Below are 23,190 nucleotides of genomic sequence, written 5' to 3' on the forward strand. Positions count from 1 at the left end.
GTTACTAAAAGTATAAATCATTTAGTACTCTGTAAAGCCGAAGGTACCCTGATAGTACCAAAATGGCTGTCTTCATCGTTTTGGACTTTATTATTGAGAAGAAACATGGAATTTCGTCATTATGTATTGGAAGTAATTGAATTTTCCAGTGAACAATGCATATTTCTTCAAGGGAACAACAAGAATTCCATTTTTGGCTCTAAGAATTTAAATTTTGATATTTGAGCTGTTAGGCTAAGAACAATGTAGATAACTGTTTTTGTTTTACTGTGACATACACATGAAACATGTTGACAAGGCTATAGAAATGATAGCGAGGTCTTTTTTAGAAATCTGACAAGGCTATAGTACGGAGCAAGGTCAGTAATGATTATATATTAAACGCATTTGTCATGTATTATATACTTTTTTATTCACTATCTGTTTGAATTTTTACATTTTTCAGATATTTTCAGCGTTGGTAGGTGGTCATCAGAAATTCTTTCACCACACCATCCATTACAAAATTTAGCAAAGTGTCTTCCAGAATTTTGTCTACACTCTAGAGCTGAAAACGCTCAGAAGAAGTACAGGTACGCCTTTAACAATTTTTGTAGATGGTGTAATTCATTTAATCTTAATTCTTTACCAGCATCAGACTATGATGTTTCGTTATACCTGATTCATTTATGTAAAAAACACAAATCTGCATCTATAGTTGAAGGAGCTTACTATGCAATTAGTTGGTCACATAAACTAGCTTGATTTGCCGATCCTTGTAATTCTTTTTTATGTACATCTATTAAAGAAGGAGTTCATAGGTCAATCGGGCATTACATTGTAAAAAAGAAAGAGCCTATTACACCTGAAATTCTGTACCAGATTGTACAAAAGTACGGTAACAAATTCAGTACTTTAAATCATAGAAGAATCGCCTGTATGTGTCTCTTAAGTTATGCAGGATTGTTAATTTGAAAAGATCAGATATACAGTTTTATCCTACTTATATGTCTTTATTTATCGAAAAAAGTAAGACTGACCAGCACAGAGAAGGTAGTACAGTATTGATTTCAAAGACTAGTTCTATAACATGTCCGGTATCTATGTTACACACATATTTATCACAAGCTAACATAGCAATCGATTCTAACGAATTCATTTTTAGAGCAGTAACTTTTCGTAAGAAAACAAACACTTATGTTTTAAGAGGAATTACTCCTCTATCTTATACAAGGGCTAGAGAGTTGTTGTTAAACACTCTTGGATCTTTAGGTCTAGAAAAATCTAATTTTGGTTTACACAGTTTGAGAGCAGGTGGTGCGATGGCTGCAGCCGCTGCTGGTATAAATGGCAGGTTATTCAAGAAACATGGAAGATGGGCATCTGAAACTGCAAAAGATGGGTATGTTCAGGAAAACATATCAGAAAAATTAACAGTTTCTAAAAACCTTGGCATATGACCCCTCCCCCCCTTTAATTTCGAAAGTATGCTACCCTCACAAGGAGAGCTCATTTCTGATACATGTGTTGAGTTTTATTGCATAAATAATTTATGTTCGTTTAAGTCTGGCCAATCAGAACATAAATATATTTAATAATAGTATGGAAGCACATGTATATGTTTTGGTAAAACACGTGTGTTTGTTTACATTAAGACATGTTTTTAGAATACCTGTAATTTTTACAATGTATTCCATTGGATGAAATTCGTCTCATTGCAAATTTAAAACAGGTATTCTATGTATCGTATGATTTTGGCTCGTGTTTCTCGTGCTTGCTGTTTGATATAAATTAAATGTAATTTATAATGTTATTATTTCGAAGTTCTGCCTTACGCTGAGTAGCATACTCCGTACTACTGCCTTGCCTGTATTAAGCTCCCACCCACCCACCCACCATCATCAAGACCATCTATTGTTTTTATGTGGAAAGTAATGTTTTACTTATAATGATTTATTCAAGTTGTATTTCTTGTTTTGTAGATTGGTGTATATTTGTATGTATTAATGGTTGGCTGACTGTGATCGAGCCTGTATGACTGTTTTTATACCTAATTAATAACGACTGAGAATAAGCTGTATTGCGCTTAAAAATGAACTTTGAAACGAACTGTTTGATTCATATTATATATTGGTTAATAAAAAGTATGCTACCCTCACAAGGATAGAGCTCATTTCTGATACATGTGTTGAGTTTTATTGCATAAATAATTTATGTTCGTTTTTTGCATTGCACAACAGCAAGAATCTTTCATATAACCAATTTCGAGTTCTTTGTCTCATTTATTCAGAAACCTATAATATATCAAATATTTAATTACAATCCAAATTCAGACCTGTATCAAGCTTGAATATTGTGTTCATTTTTGCCCCAACTGTTCAGGGTTGGACCTCTGCGGGCGTATCCAGCTGCGCTCAGCGAAGCAGTTTATTTTAGCTTAAATACACTATTTCTTTTATTAAAATGCATTAGAAAAGGAATAACAGTACTGTAGTTGAAGAGTTGCTAATGTCAAATGTGGATTCACATAGCTGAGTCATAATGAACTGCATTTGCCACAGATGAATCATCAATTAACAATGGAAACTCTTAAGCGTGATATATAAACTAAAATATGAATCTTAAAAATGTTGAGAGAAACAATTGCTTAAAGAAATTTTTATCTGATTTTTATTGGCTTCTCTTTGCATTTTGGTAAGATATTACAGTACTGATTGAGTCAAATGCTGTGTCCACTTTTCTTTGAATCCAAATTGGTATCTGATATCTAGTATCTCAGTAATCTTGTATCATGCTGCAACTTTTAATGAAGGCTTTTATTTTTAATATTTGCAAGTGTTATCTGTTATTTGAAATATTTAAGATTGTGTTGCATCCACAGCTATGTATTAAACCTATGTTTTGCAACTTTCTTTTCTTTTGTATTGATATTTAATTGTAAAAACATTTTTAATTCATTGTTCATTAGAAGTAAAAAGTTTAGTTTAGTTCTGTATTTTGATTACAGGTTTTAAATTATATATTTGAAAATAGAAGTGGAAAATATCCATCAATCAAAGAGGTATGTTACTTTAAGAAATAGCTCTTTCATGTTATGCTCTATGCTCATTTAATAAGGGTAGTCAATATCTTTAAACCCAGTGTAAGTAAAAAGAGAGGCAAAAGATACCAAAGGGACATTCAAACTCAGAAGTCGAAAATAAACTGACAACACCATGGCAAAAAAGAGAAAAAGACCAAAAGATAAACACCAGTATACAAAACACAACATAAAAAACTGAAGACTGAGCAACACACACCCCACCAAAATCTGGGGGGTGATCTCATGGAACTTACATACCAGTGTAAGTAAGGTGTAAGATGTTGACAAATATAATGCCTGTCAATGTTAGAATGAGCATATATATGTAGAGCATGTCATGAAAGAATTATTTCTATTCTAATAGGAAATTGCAAAACTTTTGTACTTCAAAAGTGGACCTATAAGACACGTAGAAAGGAAGCCATTTTGTTTTGATAAAGAAAAAACATTTTTGAAAACCCCAGTTTTTCGATTAAAAATGGTACAAATATGACTTGCTTGCTTTTAAACTGATTTTAGCCGACATCACCAACAGAAATGTCCATTTTGATTTTTTGGTGTGTGTTCAATATACAACTGATGTTACAATTTTAATTTTGATATCAGGACATGCATCCCTTGTTTTATTGGAATATATAACATGGCTTTGTTTACAAAGCAAAAGAAGTGTACATGCAATACAAATCTAATAATATGCTTTGAAAGTATAGTTAAACCTATGTTATTGAAGCCATGGTAAACTGAAGAACTCTTTCACTAAAAAAGAATAAATATTATCACTTTGGTTACAATGGAATACCCTAGTTTCCCAAACAAATAAAATGTGACAGTTTAACATGTAATAGAAATTCTGTAATTTCACTCCTATGTCATGCAGCAATAAGTGTGTCAAGATGCTTTAAAAAATTGAATCTATTATTTTTTTATGATTTTAACAAAATAATGTGCTATTTATGTTCATATTCATGTTTAATTAATTTATTTTTTATCTTGCAGATTTCTGAGTTAGACTTTTTTTGTCATGAGAAATTATTGGAGTTAGCCAAATTTAATCCAGCACCTGTAAGTCTTTTAAATTATATAACTTTTGATTATGATTAGTCCATGGCAAAATATGAATCAGTTAAAACTACAATTTTTTATCTTTTACAAAACAAATTTAATATATATTTCAAATTTCATATATAACGTCAAAGTGAATAATTAATTTTCAGATTTCTATTTTTTTTCTGTTACAATTTCATATTTTTTATTCAGGTTCAGTGATCATATATCTTATGGTTCAGTGGTCATATAGTTCCAGTACAAATTGAATATTTAAATTCTTAGCCACTCTGGCAACACATGTTTATTTGCACGGCACACTGTACTTTGGTTAGAAATAAATTTGTTTTATATACATTTGTAGATCAGCTACTCACAACCCATGAAGTCATTACTGAAAACAGTAAAGAAAGGGCGACAGATTTCAAAGTAAATATTTGTTGTCACTATAAGGGTTTTTGTTGAGCCTGCGACTTCTGTCGCAGAAAGCTCGACATAGGAATAGTTAACTAACTACTAAAAAGCTTTATATTTCAGAAGGTGGAAGATCTGGATGCTTCATACTTTGTATATTGATGCCTTATGTTATGAAGTTTCTGTCTGTCATATGTCTATTGTCCTTGACCTCATTTTCATGGTTTAGTGACTACTTGAAAAAAAAGTAAAGATTTTTTGTGATGTCAATTTCTCTCTTATTATGAGTAATGGGATAACTATATTTAGTACATGTATGTGTGTACCTTGCAAGGTCCTCATGCCTGACAGACAGTTTTCACTTGACCTCGACCTCATTTCATGGATCAGTGAACAAGGTTAAGTTTTCGTGGTCAAGTCCATATATCAGATACTATAAGCAATAGGTCTACTATATTTGTTGTATGGAATGATTGTAAGGTGTACATGTCCAACTGGCAGGTGTCATCTGACCATGACATCATTTTCATGGTTCAGTGGTTAAAATTAAGTTTTTGTGTTTTGTCTTTTTCTAATACTATATGCAATAGGTCAACTATATTTGGTGTTTGGAAATATTTTACGATGTACATGTCAGTCTGGCAGGTTTTATTTGACCTTGACCTCAATTTCACGGTTCATTGCTTAGAGTTAAGTTTTGTGTTTTGGTCTGTTTTCTTAAACTATAAGCAATAGGTCAACTATATTTGGTGTATGGAATGATTGTAAGCTGTAAATGTCTGTCTGGCAGGTATCATCTGACCTTGGCCTCAATTTCATGGTTCATTGGTCAATGTTGAGTTTTCATGGTTAACTTTGTTTCTTAGATTCTATAAGCATGATAAGCAATAAGTCAACTATATTTAATGCATAGATTAATTGTGAGGTGTACATGTCTGTCTGGCATAGTTAATCTGATCTTGACCTTATTTTCATGGTTCAATGGTCAATGTTAAGTTTTCCTGGTCAAGTTTGTTTCTTAGAAACTATAAGCAATAGGTCAACTTTATTTGGTGTATGGAATGATTGTAACTAGGTGTACATGTATTTCCGGTTTGGTTTATCTGACCTTGACCTCTTTTTCTATGATCATGTTAAGTTTATGTGATACTTGTAGTAAAGCTCTATGTCTAGGACTATCAACATAAAATCAATAGTCAGTAAAGCAGGCGAGACATTTCAGCCTGTGCACTCTTGTTGTATACTTTGCATTGCAACATTAACATTGAGGACAAATAACCATAACATTTAGTTTAAGGATGTTAACTCCTCTTGTTTTTTTAATTTTTGCCAGTTATTCAGAATCCTCTGGTTTTATCCTTGTAGTGCCATTATTAAAATATTTTGCTCGCTAACCCCTACTTTTCTTTTCATATTTGAAAATCACAGTTTTTGAAAGAAAAAAATGTTGAATGTATGAACAATTTAGAGAGAATCACTGCCTGCTAAATTTTAAATGGATTATATCTCGAAAACAAGCACACAGACCCTTAATTTTTTTCTGCTTTTTTAGTTCCTTTATTTATATACTTTCAATTTATAACAGTCTTTTTAAAAGCTTGTTATTTTGAAACAGAGTAGCGAACATCCTTAAAAACCTTTTTAAATGAGGATAAAATTAAGAGGTTTGAGTGCAATTTAGAACTATTGAGTGTCAGTCAAAACTAAATATGCAAAAGTTTCTGCATTTGAATACGTTGAAGGCTATTCTTTTAGACTTGTTTTTAACAGGAAAGATCTGAGCTGAAAGTTAAAAGCTTTAAGATGTATACATAATTTTGCAGCTATGATTATGCAGAGAAAGAGATGTGGGTTATATGAGACTGCAAATCAGCACATAACAGACTAAAAGAAAAACAAAAAAAATTAAGTTAAATTGAAGATTATATGCTGAAACCTTTCAAAGACAAATTAAGTATCACTTAAGGTATATCTTCACGGTGTTAAATTTGAAATCAGTAGTTTCGGTCATGAAGGGTCATACTTCCAGAATAAGCAGCTAACTTTATGAGGTTCTTCATTTTCTCCAGTGAAGAGAGCATACTGATTTTTACAGAAAAGCTGAACTTCTGCAAATTTTCATATTTGTTTTCATATGATGCATTTAATTTATAATTTCAGAAAGTCCTCCTTAAGAAAAACGACATCCATAGAAAAAAGTACCAAAGATGCTAAAATGCACTCATCTTCAAAATCTTTATCCAAGTCTTCAGCTCAGCTCACAAAAGCTCCGCCTCCATCCAAAGCTCCACCCCCTCCATTAGCTCCACCTCCACCTCCACCACCTGCTAAAGGTCCACCACCACCACCAGCAGTGAATGCTCCAGCAGCTACCAAAGAAAGAAGTGCACTTTTAGGAGATATCAGACACGGAAGGAAATTGAAGAAGACCACAACTAATGATAGAAGTGCTCCAAAAGTTTAAAACTGTGCCATTCTCATATCTGTTAGACATTTTATACATGTTAGGTTAATCAAATTTTATAATGATTCAAAATACTTAAAAGGAATATTCCTAAAGGTACTCTCAAAATTGTTGAAAACTATTTGCATAAGTTACTTTATTGATACTTGGAAAAACAATTTGGCTCATACAACTTTGTCATCCTCTTGTTTTAGTATTGCATGTGTAATATGTATAAATTTTATTGTATATCAGGTATTTTACAATATGGAGTAAAATTAATGGATAGCTACAGTAACAAAAGGGGATCTAGGACAAAAGCCCTCATAGGGTTTGTATGGCTTTTAAAAGTAATTAAATGAATGTATTCTTCCTGATGATCTACAATTAAAGACAAATTGTTAATATTGTTGTATCAAGTTAGCTTTGAATTAACTAATAATAGTACCACACAAAAAAAAATAATGTTGTCTTTGCAATGAAAGTAACAAAAGAATGAAAATATTAGATAAAATGAAAAAATAACTACACAAAGAAAAATGAATCTTAAAACAAACACTTATTTACTACCGGTACATGAAATTCCTAAAATACTGTCACTTTTAACAGGGGGCTTTTGTCCTGCTCCCAACAAAATTATGTTAATAAGAATAACAATACATGCTCAAAAGAAAATTTTGAAAATTAGCAAATTATAATTACAGACTATTTTAGGAGTTATAGTCCTTACTTCCTTAAAAGGGATTTGGGGGGAAACAAGGGGGTTTATGTTTTCAAGCTATCACCATTCTAATGATTTTAATGGAGAATGTTCTAAAAGTCTGTGTACCTTTGTTTGTCGGAAAAGAACTTATTGTGATATCAAATATTGTGCCATTTATTTATTTTAAGCTTGTATGGTGCTTCAGTAATTATGATATATGTTTTGTTTAGTTTGTTTATTAAAGTTTATGATTTGTTTGAATTGATGTAATTGATGTAGTTTTGTGTAGAAAAATGAATTGATGAAAAGTTTTCATATAATGCAAAAAATTTAAAGGTTGAATATATCATTCTGTATAAGATGGAACTATTTTTTTATACTTTTTTTTAATAATTGTCAAATTTTAGGTGAAAAAAGAAACTGTGTTACCCAGTCGATTGAAATACAGGGCCTGTATCCCTGCTTTACTTATAAGAATTTGACATTGCTCCTGTTTAAGAGAGCTTTCAGGATCCTCTGGTTTTGTCCTGATGAACACACACTTTTAAAGATATGAAGGCTGGAATTTCATTGGCTGATATAATAATTACCAGAACAGAAAGTAGAACAAAGTGTTGTCAGATCCTTTAAAGCAAAGCCTGGACACAGGATCCATATTTTGATCAGATTGTGTGTTACCTTTTACTAAATTAAATTTATTTTTGTATTACTTCCACATATGTTCCTTCAAAGTCATATGAAGCAATGATTATCAAAGAGTAACACTTATTAAAGTGGATTCTAGTCTATACCATTCCTCCTGTTTGAGATGAACTGTTTTGTGCATGGATATAAAGCAACTACAAGATGAAGAACCGCGATTATTTTCACAAAAAACCTAATATGTCATAAACATGTCAGTCTAATTTGTGATCCATATTTTTTTTAAAAACAACAGAATCTACTCCTTTCAAGGATGTTCGCTACTCTATTTCAAAATAATAAGCTTTTTAAAAGACTGTTATAAATTGAAAGTATATAAATAAAGGAACTTAAAAAGCAGATAAAAATGAAGGGTCCGTGTGCTTGTTTTTCGAGATATAAGCCATTGAAAATTTGGCGGGAAATGATTCTCTCTAGATTTTTTATACATTTAACATTGGCACCTTTTTTCTATCTAAAAGTATGAAAAAATAACAAGGATTTAATAAGATTTTCAAAGATGGCATTTTAAACTATATTTAATCAGATTATGAAAAGAAAAGTAGGGGTTAGTGGGCAAAATTTTTTAATGGCACTACATGGATAAAACCAGAGGATTCCGAATATCTTGCAAAAATTCAAAAACAAGAGGAGCGAACATCCTTAATACTGATGGCCATATCCTTTTATTTCTTTCCAAATGAGAAGGACATCTCTTCAAATATACAGAAAAACTCATATTAATACAAAATTTCCCATTGTACTTTAGAAGGACAAAGTGCTACAAGATTTTAGTGAATTAAAACATTTTGTACAAAAAGTATGAATCAATATTAATCTTTTTTTTATAAATACAGAGCCAATAAGGGCAGAGTCTTGGTAGTTTGTTTTAGTTATCATCTACCTTATCGAAAAAAATTATTACCAAATCAATATGAAATTTTTGAGGAAAGAACTGAATGAGATATACACTCTCCCTGGAACCTTTGAATTGAAAATCTTTGTTTAGGCTCTAAAGTTTTTGTGACTAAAATTCCAAATTATATCATATATTCAGTTAAGATAGTTTTTCTCTTCTGTAGAAATAAATGCCAAATTACACAATTTTTCCCATTTAACTTTTATGTGTGACCTCTGCCCAGAGATAGAACAAAATCTCAAATTATTTGTCGAAGTTGCAAAAATAAATTTTAAATTATTTGAATAAGTAATTAGAAATGAAGTTTCCTTTATTTGATCTAATCTTATTTTTAAACAGAATAGTTTTACGTAAGAAAATATTCTTTATAAATAGCTATAGGGAACAGTTATAGCAACATCTTTCAAGATCTTCTTTTTTCCGGGTGGAGGGTATTATGAAGCATGTTTTGCAAGAACACAAGAATATTTAATAGTATATTTTATTTTGAAAAAATACAATGAGAATTCTTAGTCAAAATTAGTATACAGTTTGTGTGATTATTTGTCCTGTTACAGCAAAGTCCAGTTATTTGTTCATCAATTTCAATTGATGGCAACTTTTGCAGCTGTATTATATCTATAGTAAGGTGTATAATCATGCAGGTGCACACTTTAACATTGCATATACAGAATAGCATTTTTGATTTTGATACTGACTTTATCAGTAAGAATATCAAGCGTGCCCGTTAGAGCGAGCTGATATTCAAGTTGATAAAGTCAGTATCACATAAGAAAATGCCATTATTCTTTATATCAGCAATTTGTCTTAACAATAAGTTTTTTGGTTGTGAATATGAAACAAAATGAAATAGTTAGGAAAACTTATTTTTATGTGTACAAAATGTTGTGATAGTTGTTCGGTTGTATGAATTAAGTTGGGCCCATTTCAGTCATAAATTGACGGAAAAGGACACAAACATGTGAAGTTGCTGCAGTGTTACGTGATGTCATTTTTTAATTAGGGCCCAGCCGAATGGCAGACGCCCTAAAGTGATCAGTCTGTCCGTCCGTCCGTCCGTCTGTAACAAATCGTGTCCGCTCTATATCTAGAGAACCGTTATGATTTCAAAGTTTATACTTGACATGCATATTAACCAACACCAGAGGGTGTGTCATAATATAATGTACAATTTCTTAGGTCAAAGGTCAAAGTCAAAAACTTTGGTTTTAGTTGACAACCCCATGTCCTATGATAAAGATTGTGTCCGCTCTATATCTTGAGAACCGTAATGATTTCAAAGTTTATGCTTCATATGTATATAAACCAACACCAGACGGTGTGTCATAATTTATGTACAACTTCCTAGGTCAAAGGTCAAGGTCAAAAACTTTGGTTTCATTTGACAACCCCATGTCAAATGATAAAGATACAAATTTTTTACCACACATTATTCACAGAGGAGCCACAGAGATGGCTCCCATCTCAATGATATCTAGTTGTTTCAAGTCTCAAGTCCTATCCATGATCTAAAAAAATATTGGGCAGTTGGATCAAAGGGATAATGTACAAACTGCTGATAAATACTCAAGCCTATTACTGTGCCAAGCACATAACTGGGTCAAACACAATACTGGGTACACAAGTTGTCTTGTATATGTATATTTTTGTATACTAGTATGTTGAAATGTTGTGGTTGTATTATGCTGATCTCAGCAAAACCATTTATCTTGAAAGTGGCCCATTTTTTAAAAGCCTTTGTAAGAACTGATAGCTTGAAATTAAAATTGTTCTGGAATAATTTGGGGGAATCAAAGTTTTTATAGACATCTGAGCAATTTTCATTTCTATGCTAGCAGTTTATAATAGGTCTTATAAAATAGACCTCCTGTAAGAAAAGTGGTCAGCCTTAGGATTTTCTTTAGTATTAGAATCTGTGATATTTTACTGAAAAGTTGTGAATGGTTCGACTGTCGTTCTCTGTTCTTTGTTTTGTTAAAAAATGACATGTTTGTTTTAAGAATTTTTATTAAAATTATGTAAAGATATATTAATTATATTTAATAAATTTATTGAAGTTTTAGATCTTATGTTTTATAAACCAAGTGTTTGTTTTGCTTTAAGTTATAACTGCAACATTTAGCAAAAATAACACAAAAAGCTAAGGAATAGCGCTTTTATTGCTGTTCTTCATCTCAAAGTCACAGTGAGGCCTTCAACACGGAGCAAAAAAAACTCTCACACTCACTGCAAGTTTAAGGCAGCCCTTAGCACCGGTTTGAGTGGAATTCTTTGCAAAATAATTTCGGATAGAATTTGTTAGATGTATCACTACTAAATCGGGCTAAAATGTGTCAAAAAGAACATACTAGATAGTAGTACATATTAAAACAAAATAGTTTCTATGCATAGGTGTAAATATCAAGCTATGTAGAATATATTTGGTCAGTTTAGGTATCAAATGAAAGGTGAAGGACTGGTGATCCTTGTAGAACACATTTTGACTGATGATTTTGAATAATTCAAAAATTTATGAATGAATTCTAAAATTGAGTGCATATATTGCCTGTTTCTCAGATATGAAGTACTTGGTTTGGTGTATCCAAAGTTCCGGTAAACCAGTACGGTCTGGTGTGTAAATAACGAAATATTGATCCCACCCCCCATAAATGCTTAAAGTGAAAAATTTTAATGTGGAAAGGAATGGGGGCCAAGAATAGGTGTGTTTCTTCTTGAAATTTTTGTACACAAACTGGTCTAAAATTGAGAGAGTCCCTAATCAAATGGCAAAATCAAAAGCACAAACACATCAAACAAATGGACAACAACTGTCATATTCCTGACTTGTTACAGGCATTTTCTTATGTAGAAAATGGTGGATTGAACCTGGTTTTATAGCGCTAAACCTCTCACTTGTATGACAGTCGCATCAAATTCCATTATATTGACAACGATGCGTGAATAAAACAAACAGACATAATAGGTAAAAATGTCAAAATAGGGGTACAGCAGTCAACAAATATTTAACAAAGAAGCACAAAAAAGCATATATCACATTTAACAACCTTGTTCATTGCTTACTTATTTTTGTATTTTATTTATGTATGCCAAATCAACCCATAAAGGATCGAGGGATTTTAAGCACTGGGACCGAATCGTAATTTTAACATTAACTCTGGCGTAGAATCGTGTGTTTGACGTCAGAATGTAAACTTCACACCGGTAGAGATATAAAATAATTTTGTCGTTCAAAGTATGCAAAAATTATAATAGAACAATAACACAATGGTGGGATGTTTAAAGTACAGAGACATGTCATATGTATCAAAGAAACATAAAAAGTCACACAGACAAAGCACACAAGTAAAAATGAAAAATAATACAAACAACACAATGACGGGATGCATAAGTACAGAGCCACGTCAAATGTATATCACCAAAAACAGACCAAACAGTAAAAGTAATATTTATAAAGACAAATAAAAGAACACTAATAACACGTTATTAAGATGATAAACAGGGTCAGTACGCAGAATCTACTTCAAGACCATCATCTATTATTTTGAAGTTGATACGGAATATTTATCAACAAGGTCTTGGTACCTTCTGATGAACTTTTTTAGAAAAAGGACGAGATGTTCTTTGACATACCCCTGCATGGTTCATCAACTTTTTGCTCAGACACTGGTGACGTTTTAAAAAGTCTGAGTAGGAGCTGCAAGCTCTTGCATACCGAATAAGTTGGGAAATGTATATCCCATATGCAGGTGAAGTTGGTATATATATTGCTACTAAGGTGGGGGAAATTGATAATTTTAAAATTAAAATCGTCTCGTTTGTCATAGATTCTGGTACTGAGATGACTGTGTATGTCAAAAATCGAGGTATAAGTCTAAAAATGAAGCGGAGGAAGCCGTGTCTGTTGTTTCTTTAATTTCTAGTTCTGGGTGATATATTAATGGAATCCAATCAGAAAAGTTCGGATTGTTAATGGAAAGAACATCATCAATATATCTGAAAGTGAAATTAAATAATCTGGCTTCTTTGATCTTCTTGTTTTTGACAAGTGTCTGAAGGAAATCCGATTCATATGAAAATAAGAAGAGGTCGGCAAGGAGAGGCACACAGTTCGTTCCCATAGGAATGCCGACAATTTGTTGAAAAAGTCTACCTCCAAATTCAACAAAAATGTTGTCGATAAGAAACTCCAGCATACTGATCACTTGTTCCTCTGTGTAGCATGTTTTACCCTTTTGTTCGCTATTAACAAAATATGCCTTATGGTATCCCACACAGGCGCTTGGGTATATGATACAGAAATTTTTATGTTTAATTTTTTTTTTTATTGATTAAAATATTCAATTTTCTATATTTATACTACATATCTATCACAACTGCGCATGTCTCACCTAGTTTCGAGTGATTTTACCAACTTTGAGACAAACCCCCATTTTACTATCCACACTAAGAAACTTAGTGTGGATAGTAAAATGGGGGTTTACCAACTTTGAGACAAATTTACTTTCCACACTAAGAAACTTAGTGTGGATTGTAAAATGGGGGTTTGTCTCAAAGTTAGTAAAATCACTCGAAACTAGGTGAGACATGCGCAGTTGTGATAGATATGTAGTATAAATATAGAAAATTGAATATTTTAATCAATAAAAAAAAAATTAAAAATAAAAATTTCTGTATCATATACCCAAGCGCCTGTGGTATCCCAAAGTAATAAATTTATAGCATATGCTACCATTTTTATGTTGAAAGGCAATGTGGATTATTTCTTTCAATTTCACATGGGGAATGGTGGTATACAGGGTTGAAAAATCAAAAGTTTTGATAGAACTAATTTCAGAAAAAGACAGAGATTTAAAATTATCCAGAAGTTCTTAAGAATTTTTAAGAATCCACATATGATTAATACCACTACGCGAGTAAACAGTTTCACAGTATTTCTGAAGACCCTCTTTCACTGCACACAATATTTTAGTCAATCTAATGGACAATTCTTTGGTGGAACATACAGATGAGCAGGCAATGTACCGTTGTTTGTACGGAATTTTGTGAAGCTTAGGTATCCAATACAAACAAGGTAAGTCCTCTGATTTGTTGTTCAATGTAATGTTCATTGAAGCCGTGAAGGACTTATGATTCGCCAAAATCTCATCCTTGTCAAATGACATGTCTTTGTATGTGGGATTACCTGAGTGCTCATTTATTCCTAATTCTTTTACAAGACATTCGATTTACATACAAAGACAATATTATTTGAAGCTTTGTCTTCAGGAACAACAACATACTTATCATGAAGAGATGATAAACATTTCACAGCCTCTTTGTCTCTGAAAATGGACTTTGGTCGATCATTCACACAGTGTTTCAACTTATGAATGCGACGTTTTATCAGAGACCTGATTGTTTTGACCCATTCTGACAAAGTGTACAGTTCAGCTTCAATCTTCTCGTTTAGCCCATGCTCTGGCGTAGTCCTCAATGGAATCCATAATCATTTTGAAGTCATGGTTCCAATTGATGTGTTAGGGTTCTCTAAACTTAGGACCATGAGAAATCACCTTTCAGAGATTTTCATGTTGAATTATATTAAGATCCCCAGTAATAACATGGCCAGAGGGGCTGTAATTATAAGGCGAGTGGGAACAGTCACATGTAAGAGGGTTTTTTAGGTATTGTTCTAAATCAAGGTCCTGCAATGCTTGTTTATAGTTAAATACTTTGGGTGCAATGGTTTTGGTGTAACTGTAGGATACAATAGGAACAGACTAATTTTGAAAATAAATAGGAATTTTAGATGGTACCTCCTTGTGATGTAGAACGTTGCAGATGTTAATTGCATCAGTTCCTCTATTGGTAAAGTGAACAGGAAGGAATTTCCTCTTTTCCTCATGTAAAGGTTCCGATCTTACTGGTTTGAAAAGACGGAAAAGAGTTACATCACAAATTATACTGACAAGTCTGTATATTGGAGAAAATGTATTAATGCATCCTTTGTCAAGAGCATAATCTCTCAAACATTTAAGAAAATTAACAGGCAGTGAAAAGGGAATAGTTCTAATGTAATGTAACCCTAACGGATGATGAAGATGTGAAAGAAGGTCATTAAAGCTCCCAGAGGGCGATCTAGATTTGGAAGACTTTTTTTTACATTAGGCAGATGGTAATGTTTTTGCCAATGACTACGTTACGTTGTTGTCGTAAGGTAGTATCAAATAAACTCATTACACTAACATCACTGCAGGCTGGACTTGACAAATTTCCTACTCCTTTGACATTATCATTGCAACCAATATGGCATTGCAATACCTAATTCCCTTATCCAGAAATTTTCTCTATCTTTTCGGAAAGGATCGAGTACTTAGTACAGGGCAATTTGTGTGGTGATAAATTTTCTCGATGATGCGTACTTTCATAGATAAAGAAGGATCATGGTCCGGTTGATTAAAATGGTTATAATCAAAGAACCCTGAATTGCGGATCTTTATTATCAGACCGGTGTTGATTCATCCTTTTACGCAAAGTTTGTCGAGTTTCACCAACATAAAGTAGCTAGCCCACACAATTATCTCATGGAACGATCTTAAGGCAGAATAATATTTAAATGGAAAAGAAAAAAAAATGGTTCAGTTAGCAATATAATTTTTTCATGCTTAGGTCAGTTTCTCATTTACTCTTTGCAGAAGTCTGTTAACATGAGCAATGTACTTCTGCTTTTAGTAATAGGTCAGCAATGTATGGTCTTCAGATTCGTTGTAAGGTGCAGATGTCTGTCTGAGTCGCCTGACTTAATCTATATTTTTATGGTTCAATGCACAATTTTCATGATCAGTGTCAAGCTATAAGGACATTAAGTTTAGTGGCTTTGCCGGGTCAGTTTCTAGGTTTCTGCTGGTAATTCAAGAAATATATTTGGTCTATAGAATTGTTTTAAGTTTTATCTGTCTAGCTGAGAGGTTATTTACCCCCGCCTCGTGTTCTTGTTTAAATGAGCATGTTTGGATTCATAAACAAACATGTCCCCATGGTGTTCACTAACTTTTGATTGGTTGGACTTTAAGTTTCTCAAGAACAGCTGAATCAATTTAATCCAAATTAATCAGATACGTTCCTGTGCAGTTGCTGAACAAGTGTTGTCGTTTTGATGCCAATCGGAAATTCAACTGGCTGCCAGCTGAGGTCAAAATTTAAATGGCTATTGAAAAGAACATATGAAATATAAACAAATATTTACACATGCCCATTAGAAGGTACTTACCAAGTGGTATCATTTTGGACTTGATGAAAAGTCTAGTATGGATTCAAGGTGCCAAAAAGGGGGAGCAATTGGTCTGATATTCAAAGATCATCTTTTAAGAACTATTAAACCAATTCAGAGACATATATACATGTGTATAAATATATCTGACCAATTGAACCAAATTTGCCAGTTATGTTCCTGTAAAAGTCCTTAATAAGTGTTTTTACTTTGATGGCAACCAATTTGAAATTAAATATGGCCTTTAACAGAGGTCAAAGATTATAGTTAAACTCTATGGGCAAATATCTTCTGCTTTGCGTTCAAAACAATATAATACTGAAGAAGGTACTTTCCAAGTTTTGTTTCTTTGGTCCTGATGTAAGATGCAATTTGGCTTCTAGCGACCAAAAATTAAGTATTTTCTTTTTTATGAACTTCTGAATCAATTTAAACGAACCTGGATGTTTCTGCATGTTAAGGTATGTAACCAGTGATGTTACCTTAGACAAGATCAAAGAAAAGGCCACCAGCAGAGGTAAATTTTTAATTTGAAACATTGTTGGAAGTAACATTTTGTTTCTATCTAAGAACGGGTGAAAAAAATTCTTTAGACAGTAATTACTTGCCGCATATGTTCGTACAATTTGTTAAAGACTATGTTTTGGTATTTTGGCAGAATACACCCAAGAGAGGGATTCAGACTACTAGTATTGTTCTGGTTATTTGATCAAAGTTCAGGTTTGACTGCTTTTGCAAGTCACATCTTTTCTTTGTCTTTTTCCATACCTTTGTAAAAAGAACTCCCTCTAAACACTATTTTTTACATTTTTTTTTTTTTTTTACTTATTTGTTTGATTTTTTGTATGCCCCTCCAACGATAGTAGTAGGGGCATTATGTTTTCAGGTCTTTGCGTTCGTCCGTCCGTCCGTCTGTCCCGCTTCAGGTTAAAGTTTTTGGTCGAGGTTGTTTTTGATTAAGTTGAAGTCCAATCAACTTGAAACTTAGTACACATGTTCCCTGTGATATGATCTTTCTAATTATAATGCCAAATTAAAGTTTTGACCCCAATTTCACGGTCCACTGAACATAAAAATTATAGTGTGAGTGGGGCATCCGTGTTCTATGGACACATTCTTGTTTTTATTTATGTTTTTTAATTGTTGTAAAGGATGAAGTATGACACGTGACATTATAAGGCCACTGAAGTTACAAATATATCAAATTATGCGGGACTTTCAAAATTAGGTTGATTCACAATTGATAAATGAACAGGATAATAGACGCTTCAGTGCAAAAGGTTAACTTATGAGATATTGATGGCGTCATAAATTTGTTGAAATTAACATATTTGACAACTGTTCATTTTATGCACAATTCTTGGGCAAAATAGAAATGTGAAACAGCCGTAACCCAAAAAGATATTTTACACCCATTTATGTCTATGTAAAATATAATTTGTTGCAAAAATATCTGTTTGGGTAAAGATGTTGCTCATAACTCTAACTTTAATCACAAGACCTCTAACTGAGGATTATCCCTATTTGGCAGTTTTTGCAGTTTTGCACTAAATTCAAGAAGTTTAAAGCATTAGTGCAAATATGTTAGGCAAAACTCAAAACTATGAATATTGATATCTGGCAGACTAGTATAATATGAGCATCTGAAGGGTGTTATTTTGGTAGATTTATTATACTTTTTGATTTTTTTGTTTCGCATGCGAGGAAAGTCGCAAAATGCGAGACAAAGGGATTACAATCCGGAGGTGGCAGCGATGGCTTAAACTATTTGTATAAAGCTTTATATTCTAAAAGCTAGAAGACCTGGATGCTTCATACTTTTGTATGCAGATACCTTATGTTACAAAGTTTCCGTCTGTCATATGTCCATTGTCCTTGACCTCATTTTCATGGTAAACATTTTTTTTAAACGTGAAATACTCTCCAGGGCCGTAACTAGCCTGTTTTAGAGGTGAGGAAACATATAGTTGCCGAGTGGAGCGAGGCAAAACTTTTCGGCGAGAAGCTCTGGAATAAACTCGTGCATTCTAAGCGTTTCCCGGACCCTTTCTTAATCTAAAACGCAAGTTTTGTTTTAAATAATTATTTTTTCGACAATATTCTGGTCTCAAAGCAAAATATAAAGATTAAGTGTAAGACTTTTTTAGTTTTTAGGGACAATATCAAAGGACCGATATGTAGAATAGAGCAAAAATCGTAATTCACATAGTCAAGTGTGTGGCTGGTGTGGTGTTTTTTTTTTTTTTTTGTTATTGAGTTTTGGCTTGCAGAAAAACGTATTATACCTGTCAATTATGTTGGGTTTTTTTTCAAATTAAGTCAAAATTATCATTGATGTAACTATGTGAATTCAGTTTTTATAACACATTTCAATTACAACTTGATGTAGTTCCTAATTGGGATAAAAGGGTACCCTTATGCAGGTTAGACTCTTTAAGATTTCCACATCGTCTCCGACCGTTTATCAGTTCGCCACTGAGACGTGTACAGCCACTAATAGTTTTTATTTATTGTACATTCTTTATTCAAAATACATAATTTATCTGAGGAAAATAATTGTACTGTCTGAGTATGTTTCTAGTAAAAAATGGCCGTTTTGCGGAGTGCAGAAAGATTGTTCCATGGTGGATCATGTGGCATTATTCTGTAGCTGAATGTATCCTTAGCAGGAATTGCATTAAAATTTAGTCCTTGATGGTCTTCATGTTCAACGATACCGAATCGCCGAGGTTTGAAATCTATCAAAAAACCAACGTTTCTACCTTGGTCAAATGATGGCAAAATCTGATGATTGGTTATTTGGCTGTAGTATGTCGATATGACAGTAACAGGCTTTGAGGATGTATGGTTATTTTTATCACGGGCATTAGAAGAATTATCTTCATGTCCAAGATATCTCGAATTTGCGCAATCGGCTGTTTCACTACATGTATCACTATCTCGTGAAGTAATATTATTTTTGGAACTTGATTCATGATCTGAAGCCATTGAACTGTCCGATGACATTGCAAGATCTAATCTGATTTGATCCAATGAAACGTCACTTTCATTTTCTGTAGGTATGGAAGTCGTAATGTTGTCTAAGTCTTCTAAAATCTGTTCTTGACCGACGGACTGTTCACTCTGTTGTTTTGCTGACTCTCTGTTTGTTTTTTTGTCTAACAATAGATTAATATCTTCCTTGTTTCCAACAGACATTTGCACATTTTTAATAGGCTTTTTGTCGTCTGGTTCCGGGTCTTTCGGTGCAAGGTCACATGATGCATGTGTCCTTTTTAATGGTATATTTGACGATGCATGAATGATAGACTCTTTATTTGGTGGAGGACTGGACTTCTCACACAGGATTTTAGTTTTAGAATGTACTAAAATTCTCTTATCCTCTTCATATCTTGATAGTAAATACTTTTTAAATCCTCTTTTGTAAATTTGAGCACTTCGTCTGGACACTTCTATAATTAGAATTTAAAACAAAAAAGAACTAATGTTGTATGATATATCAGAGACATATAATACAATTGCGAATCTCTTGTATTATATGTCTCTGATGATATCAATACTACTTCTTTTCATTAAATACTCCACCATTTTAAATCCAAAATCATATAAAGAGGAACTGTTACAGTAAAAATAAAGGTCAAGTAAACTTACTCGATAATAATTTGATAATTAGTCACACACTAGTCTCTTAACCTTTTTTTTTTTATATTTCTATATGTTTTACTTTAAAAAACATATGATATTCGATTGTTTTATGTCCTCGATAGTAGCTTGATGTATATATACAAAATAGAATTCGGCACAACGTGTGTGTTTTATATGTGTGCATGCACCCAAGGAAAACAAGATGCAATTTATATAATTCCGGTACGTAAAAAACGAGTAATGGATAATCCAAAAACCGTTTTAAAAGCCCCACGGTATGGGAAACGCCACATTACATGTACTATATGCATATTCCCGTTATATTCAATATAATTACTTACCGCTTTCGGGATACTGATCTATATTCGCAGTACTTATTCTAACTTCCTCTAACTTCAACTTCTTCACTGGCCCAGACTTGAAACTCTCTGCACCATCGACTGGAGACTGGTCTCGCTTTTTATTTTTCTCATTACTCACTGCTTTTGCATTCGATGTCTCTTGTTTGGGTATTTTTAACATAAGATATTCAGGAGTAAATAGTACAGGTGGCGAAGCAATAAAATCAAGTTCTATCTTTTGTGTATTGTCATTCTTATTACGCTTTTGTTGTAACTTTCTCTTTTGGGACTGTGTATTCTCTTTCTTATGATATTCTGCCGCTTGTGCATTTGGTATCGTCGACCTTTGTTCGGCATGTTGAATATCTGCTGTAGCAGCCTGACCTGTACACCTTATCGGTTGTGTAAACGGTAAAGCATATATACTTCCATTTTGTGTTGGCGTGTGTTGAAGTTTCTGACTTGATAGTGAACTTGTTTGAACTTCAGTCTGTTGGTTTTGTATCTGTCGAGCAGTCGGTTGGTTATTTAAATTAGGATGATAAATTTCAATACGATTTTTTCCTTGTTGTCCCCTTTCAATCTTTGCATCCTGCTGGTAATAATTATCTTGTGTTAGCTGATGGTCAGGGTAAAAACTTTCATGTTTCTGTCCTGACTGTCGAAAATCCTGTTGGTCATCTCTATTTTTGTTGAAACTCTCGTGTTTGGGTTGCAAGACTTGAACACGTTCTTCATTAGCTTTGTTTGGTGGATATTGTTCGCGAGAGCCAAACAGTTGACTGCTCATGTTTTGAGGATATTGTAGCTGTTGATCGACTATTTTCGGTGGATATTGTAGCTGTTGATTAGCCATGTTCAATGATGTATATTGTAGGTTTTGATTACCCGTGTTTGGTGAATAATGTAGCTGTTGACTAGCCATGTTCGATGAATATGGTAGTTGTTGATTAGCAGTGTCATGTGAATACTGCGCCTGTTGGTTAGCCGTATTCGGTGGCGTATATTGTTGTTGTTGATTAGCCGTGCTTGGTGAATAGAACAACTGTTGATTAGCCATGTTTGATGAATATTGTAGTTGTTGATAAGAAGTGTTTGGTGAATACTGAAGCTGTTGGTTAGCCGTTTCCGTTTGATATTGTAGTTGTTGATTAGCCAAGTTAGGTAGGTATTGTAACGGTTGGTCAGTTGTGTACGGTGGATATTGAAGCTGTTGATGTAGGTTCTGCTGCTGTTGATTCGGCATGTTCGGTGGATATTTTAGTTGTTGATAAGGATTGTGTGGTGTATATTGTTCGTGGTTAATTTGTAGATTCGGATAGTTATTTTCACGCTTATTAGGCTGTTGACCGTGAATCTGATCTGGTTGATGAACAGAATGAAGGTATTGTGATTGAGGTTGTATTTGATGGACGTTTTGTGGATTAGCTGGCTGTGGTGATGGACTTTGATAATTCATCGTTTGCGCATTTTGTTGTTCATGTACAGATTTATATATTTCATGCTGCCGTATTGGTTGTTTGAACATAAGGTTTACCCGGTTTCCTGGTTCAGAAATTTGCTGACCTCTCTGACTTCCATGAAAATAGGAACGATTGTCTTCTACCTTTGCTGGCTGAGTTGACTTCAGTATACCATGGTGTGGTTTACTTTCATCATTATGAAGATTCGTTAGTATTTTGTTCTTTTCAGTTGACATATCATCATCGTTTTGTACTAATTTATTCATATTCCATTTAACATTATTTTTTGGTGTCTTTGTCGGAGATACTGACTTTGTGGGAACTAATGATTGTTCTATATTTTCAGCAATTACTAATTTGTGTTCAGGGGAAGAAACATTGCTCTCTGGTTGTGGCGAACTGTTGATAAACGTTATTGGTTGTTGCCGAAGATTTATATTCTGATCTTGAAAATTTCCAGCAGTATGAACTTGATATTCAGGAATACCATATTGGTTTTGATCTGCGGTAATAATCCGGTTTCCGCGAGATGTAGCGATATTAACCGGACTTGTTTCTGATTTTTGAAATTGTACAGTATTGTTTGGTATTGATATTATTGCGCCTACATTGCTTGAACTATATTGTTCGCCTTTATTGTGTAGAGACTGTGTTATATCCGATAGTTGTGATGTCTGTGTTTTAGGAGAAACGTTTTGCTGTAGCTTCTTGGGAGGTTCTTTTGAAGAAACTGCAAGAAAACTTTTCCAATGATCTATCATGTGTTCCGGACTCCTGCCTTTAGGACTCTGCTGAACATTTGAACTTCCAGCTGTAGGTTGTTCAATTTCTGTCTGCTGACTGTTTTGTGTAGCTTTAGAATTGGGTTTTACAATATTGACATCTTTAAAAACCGCCTCTTTACCTCCGGACATTCTGAGAGCTTAAAGTTTATCATCAGCCCATTGCTAGTTTTTTGTCTTGACGAATGCTTTAAACACTCATCTGTGTTACTGATTGCACTTCAGAAAAAAATAAAATGAGGGTTATCTATAGCAGCAACCATTTTAAATTACAAACAGTACAATTTTCATTGGTTAATCAATATTTACATTGTATTAATTTACTTGGCAACTGTTGAAGACCGTATGTTGACCTCTATTCGTCTTTTAATTTTTTTTTCATAATTTGGGGTGTTGTATCATTAGATTGTTGTATCCTTGGCGTATACGCCTCATATTTTCTTTT

At 33.1% G+C, this 23,190-nt stretch overlaps 2 protein-coding genes across 2 annotated transcripts in view; one reads left to right on the top strand and one right to left on the bottom strand.

The window, feature by feature from the left end:
- LOC127717587 (slowpoke-binding protein-like) overlaps positions 1 to 11,327 on the top strand; it is a 47,593-nt gene extending 36,266 nt beyond the window's left edge. Inside the window, exons 11-14 of the mRNA XM_052223294.1 lie at positions 2,987 to 3,040; positions 4,058 to 4,123; positions 4,470 to 4,534; positions 6,680 to 11,327. Coding sequence (XP_052079254.1) covers positions 2,987 to 3,040; positions 4,058 to 4,123; positions 4,470 to 4,534; positions 6,680 to 6,983 — 489 coding nt within the window. The 3' untranslated portion in view covers positions 6,984 to 11,327. The remainder of the gene's footprint in view (positions 1 to 2,986; positions 3,041 to 4,057; positions 4,124 to 4,469; positions 4,535 to 6,679) is intronic.
- A 7,756-nt stretch (positions 11,328 to 19,083) lies between these two features.
- On the bottom strand, positions 19,084 to 22,958 carry LOC127717593 (uncharacterized). The gene is made up of 2 exons (XM_052223306.1): positions 20,501 to 22,958; positions 19,084 to 19,966 (listed from the first exon to the last, which is right to left on the bottom strand). Exons 1-2 carry the CDS (start codon positions 22,875 to 22,877, stop codon positions 19,092 to 19,094), a joined length of 3,252 nt encoding a protein of 1,083 aa, XP_052079266.1. The 5' UTR covers positions 22,878 to 22,958; the 3' UTR covers positions 19,084 to 19,091.
- Positions 22,959 to 23,190: the final 232 nt, after the last annotated feature.

This window comes from Mytilus californianus, unplaced genomic scaffold (assembly GCF_021869535.1).
Source record: "Mytilus californianus isolate M0D057914Y unplaced genomic scaffold, xbMytCali1.0.p SCAF_1, whole genome shotgun sequence".
NCBI classification, from domain to species: domain Eukaryota; kingdom Metazoa; phylum Mollusca; class Bivalvia; order Mytilida; family Mytilidae; genus Mytilus; species Mytilus californianus.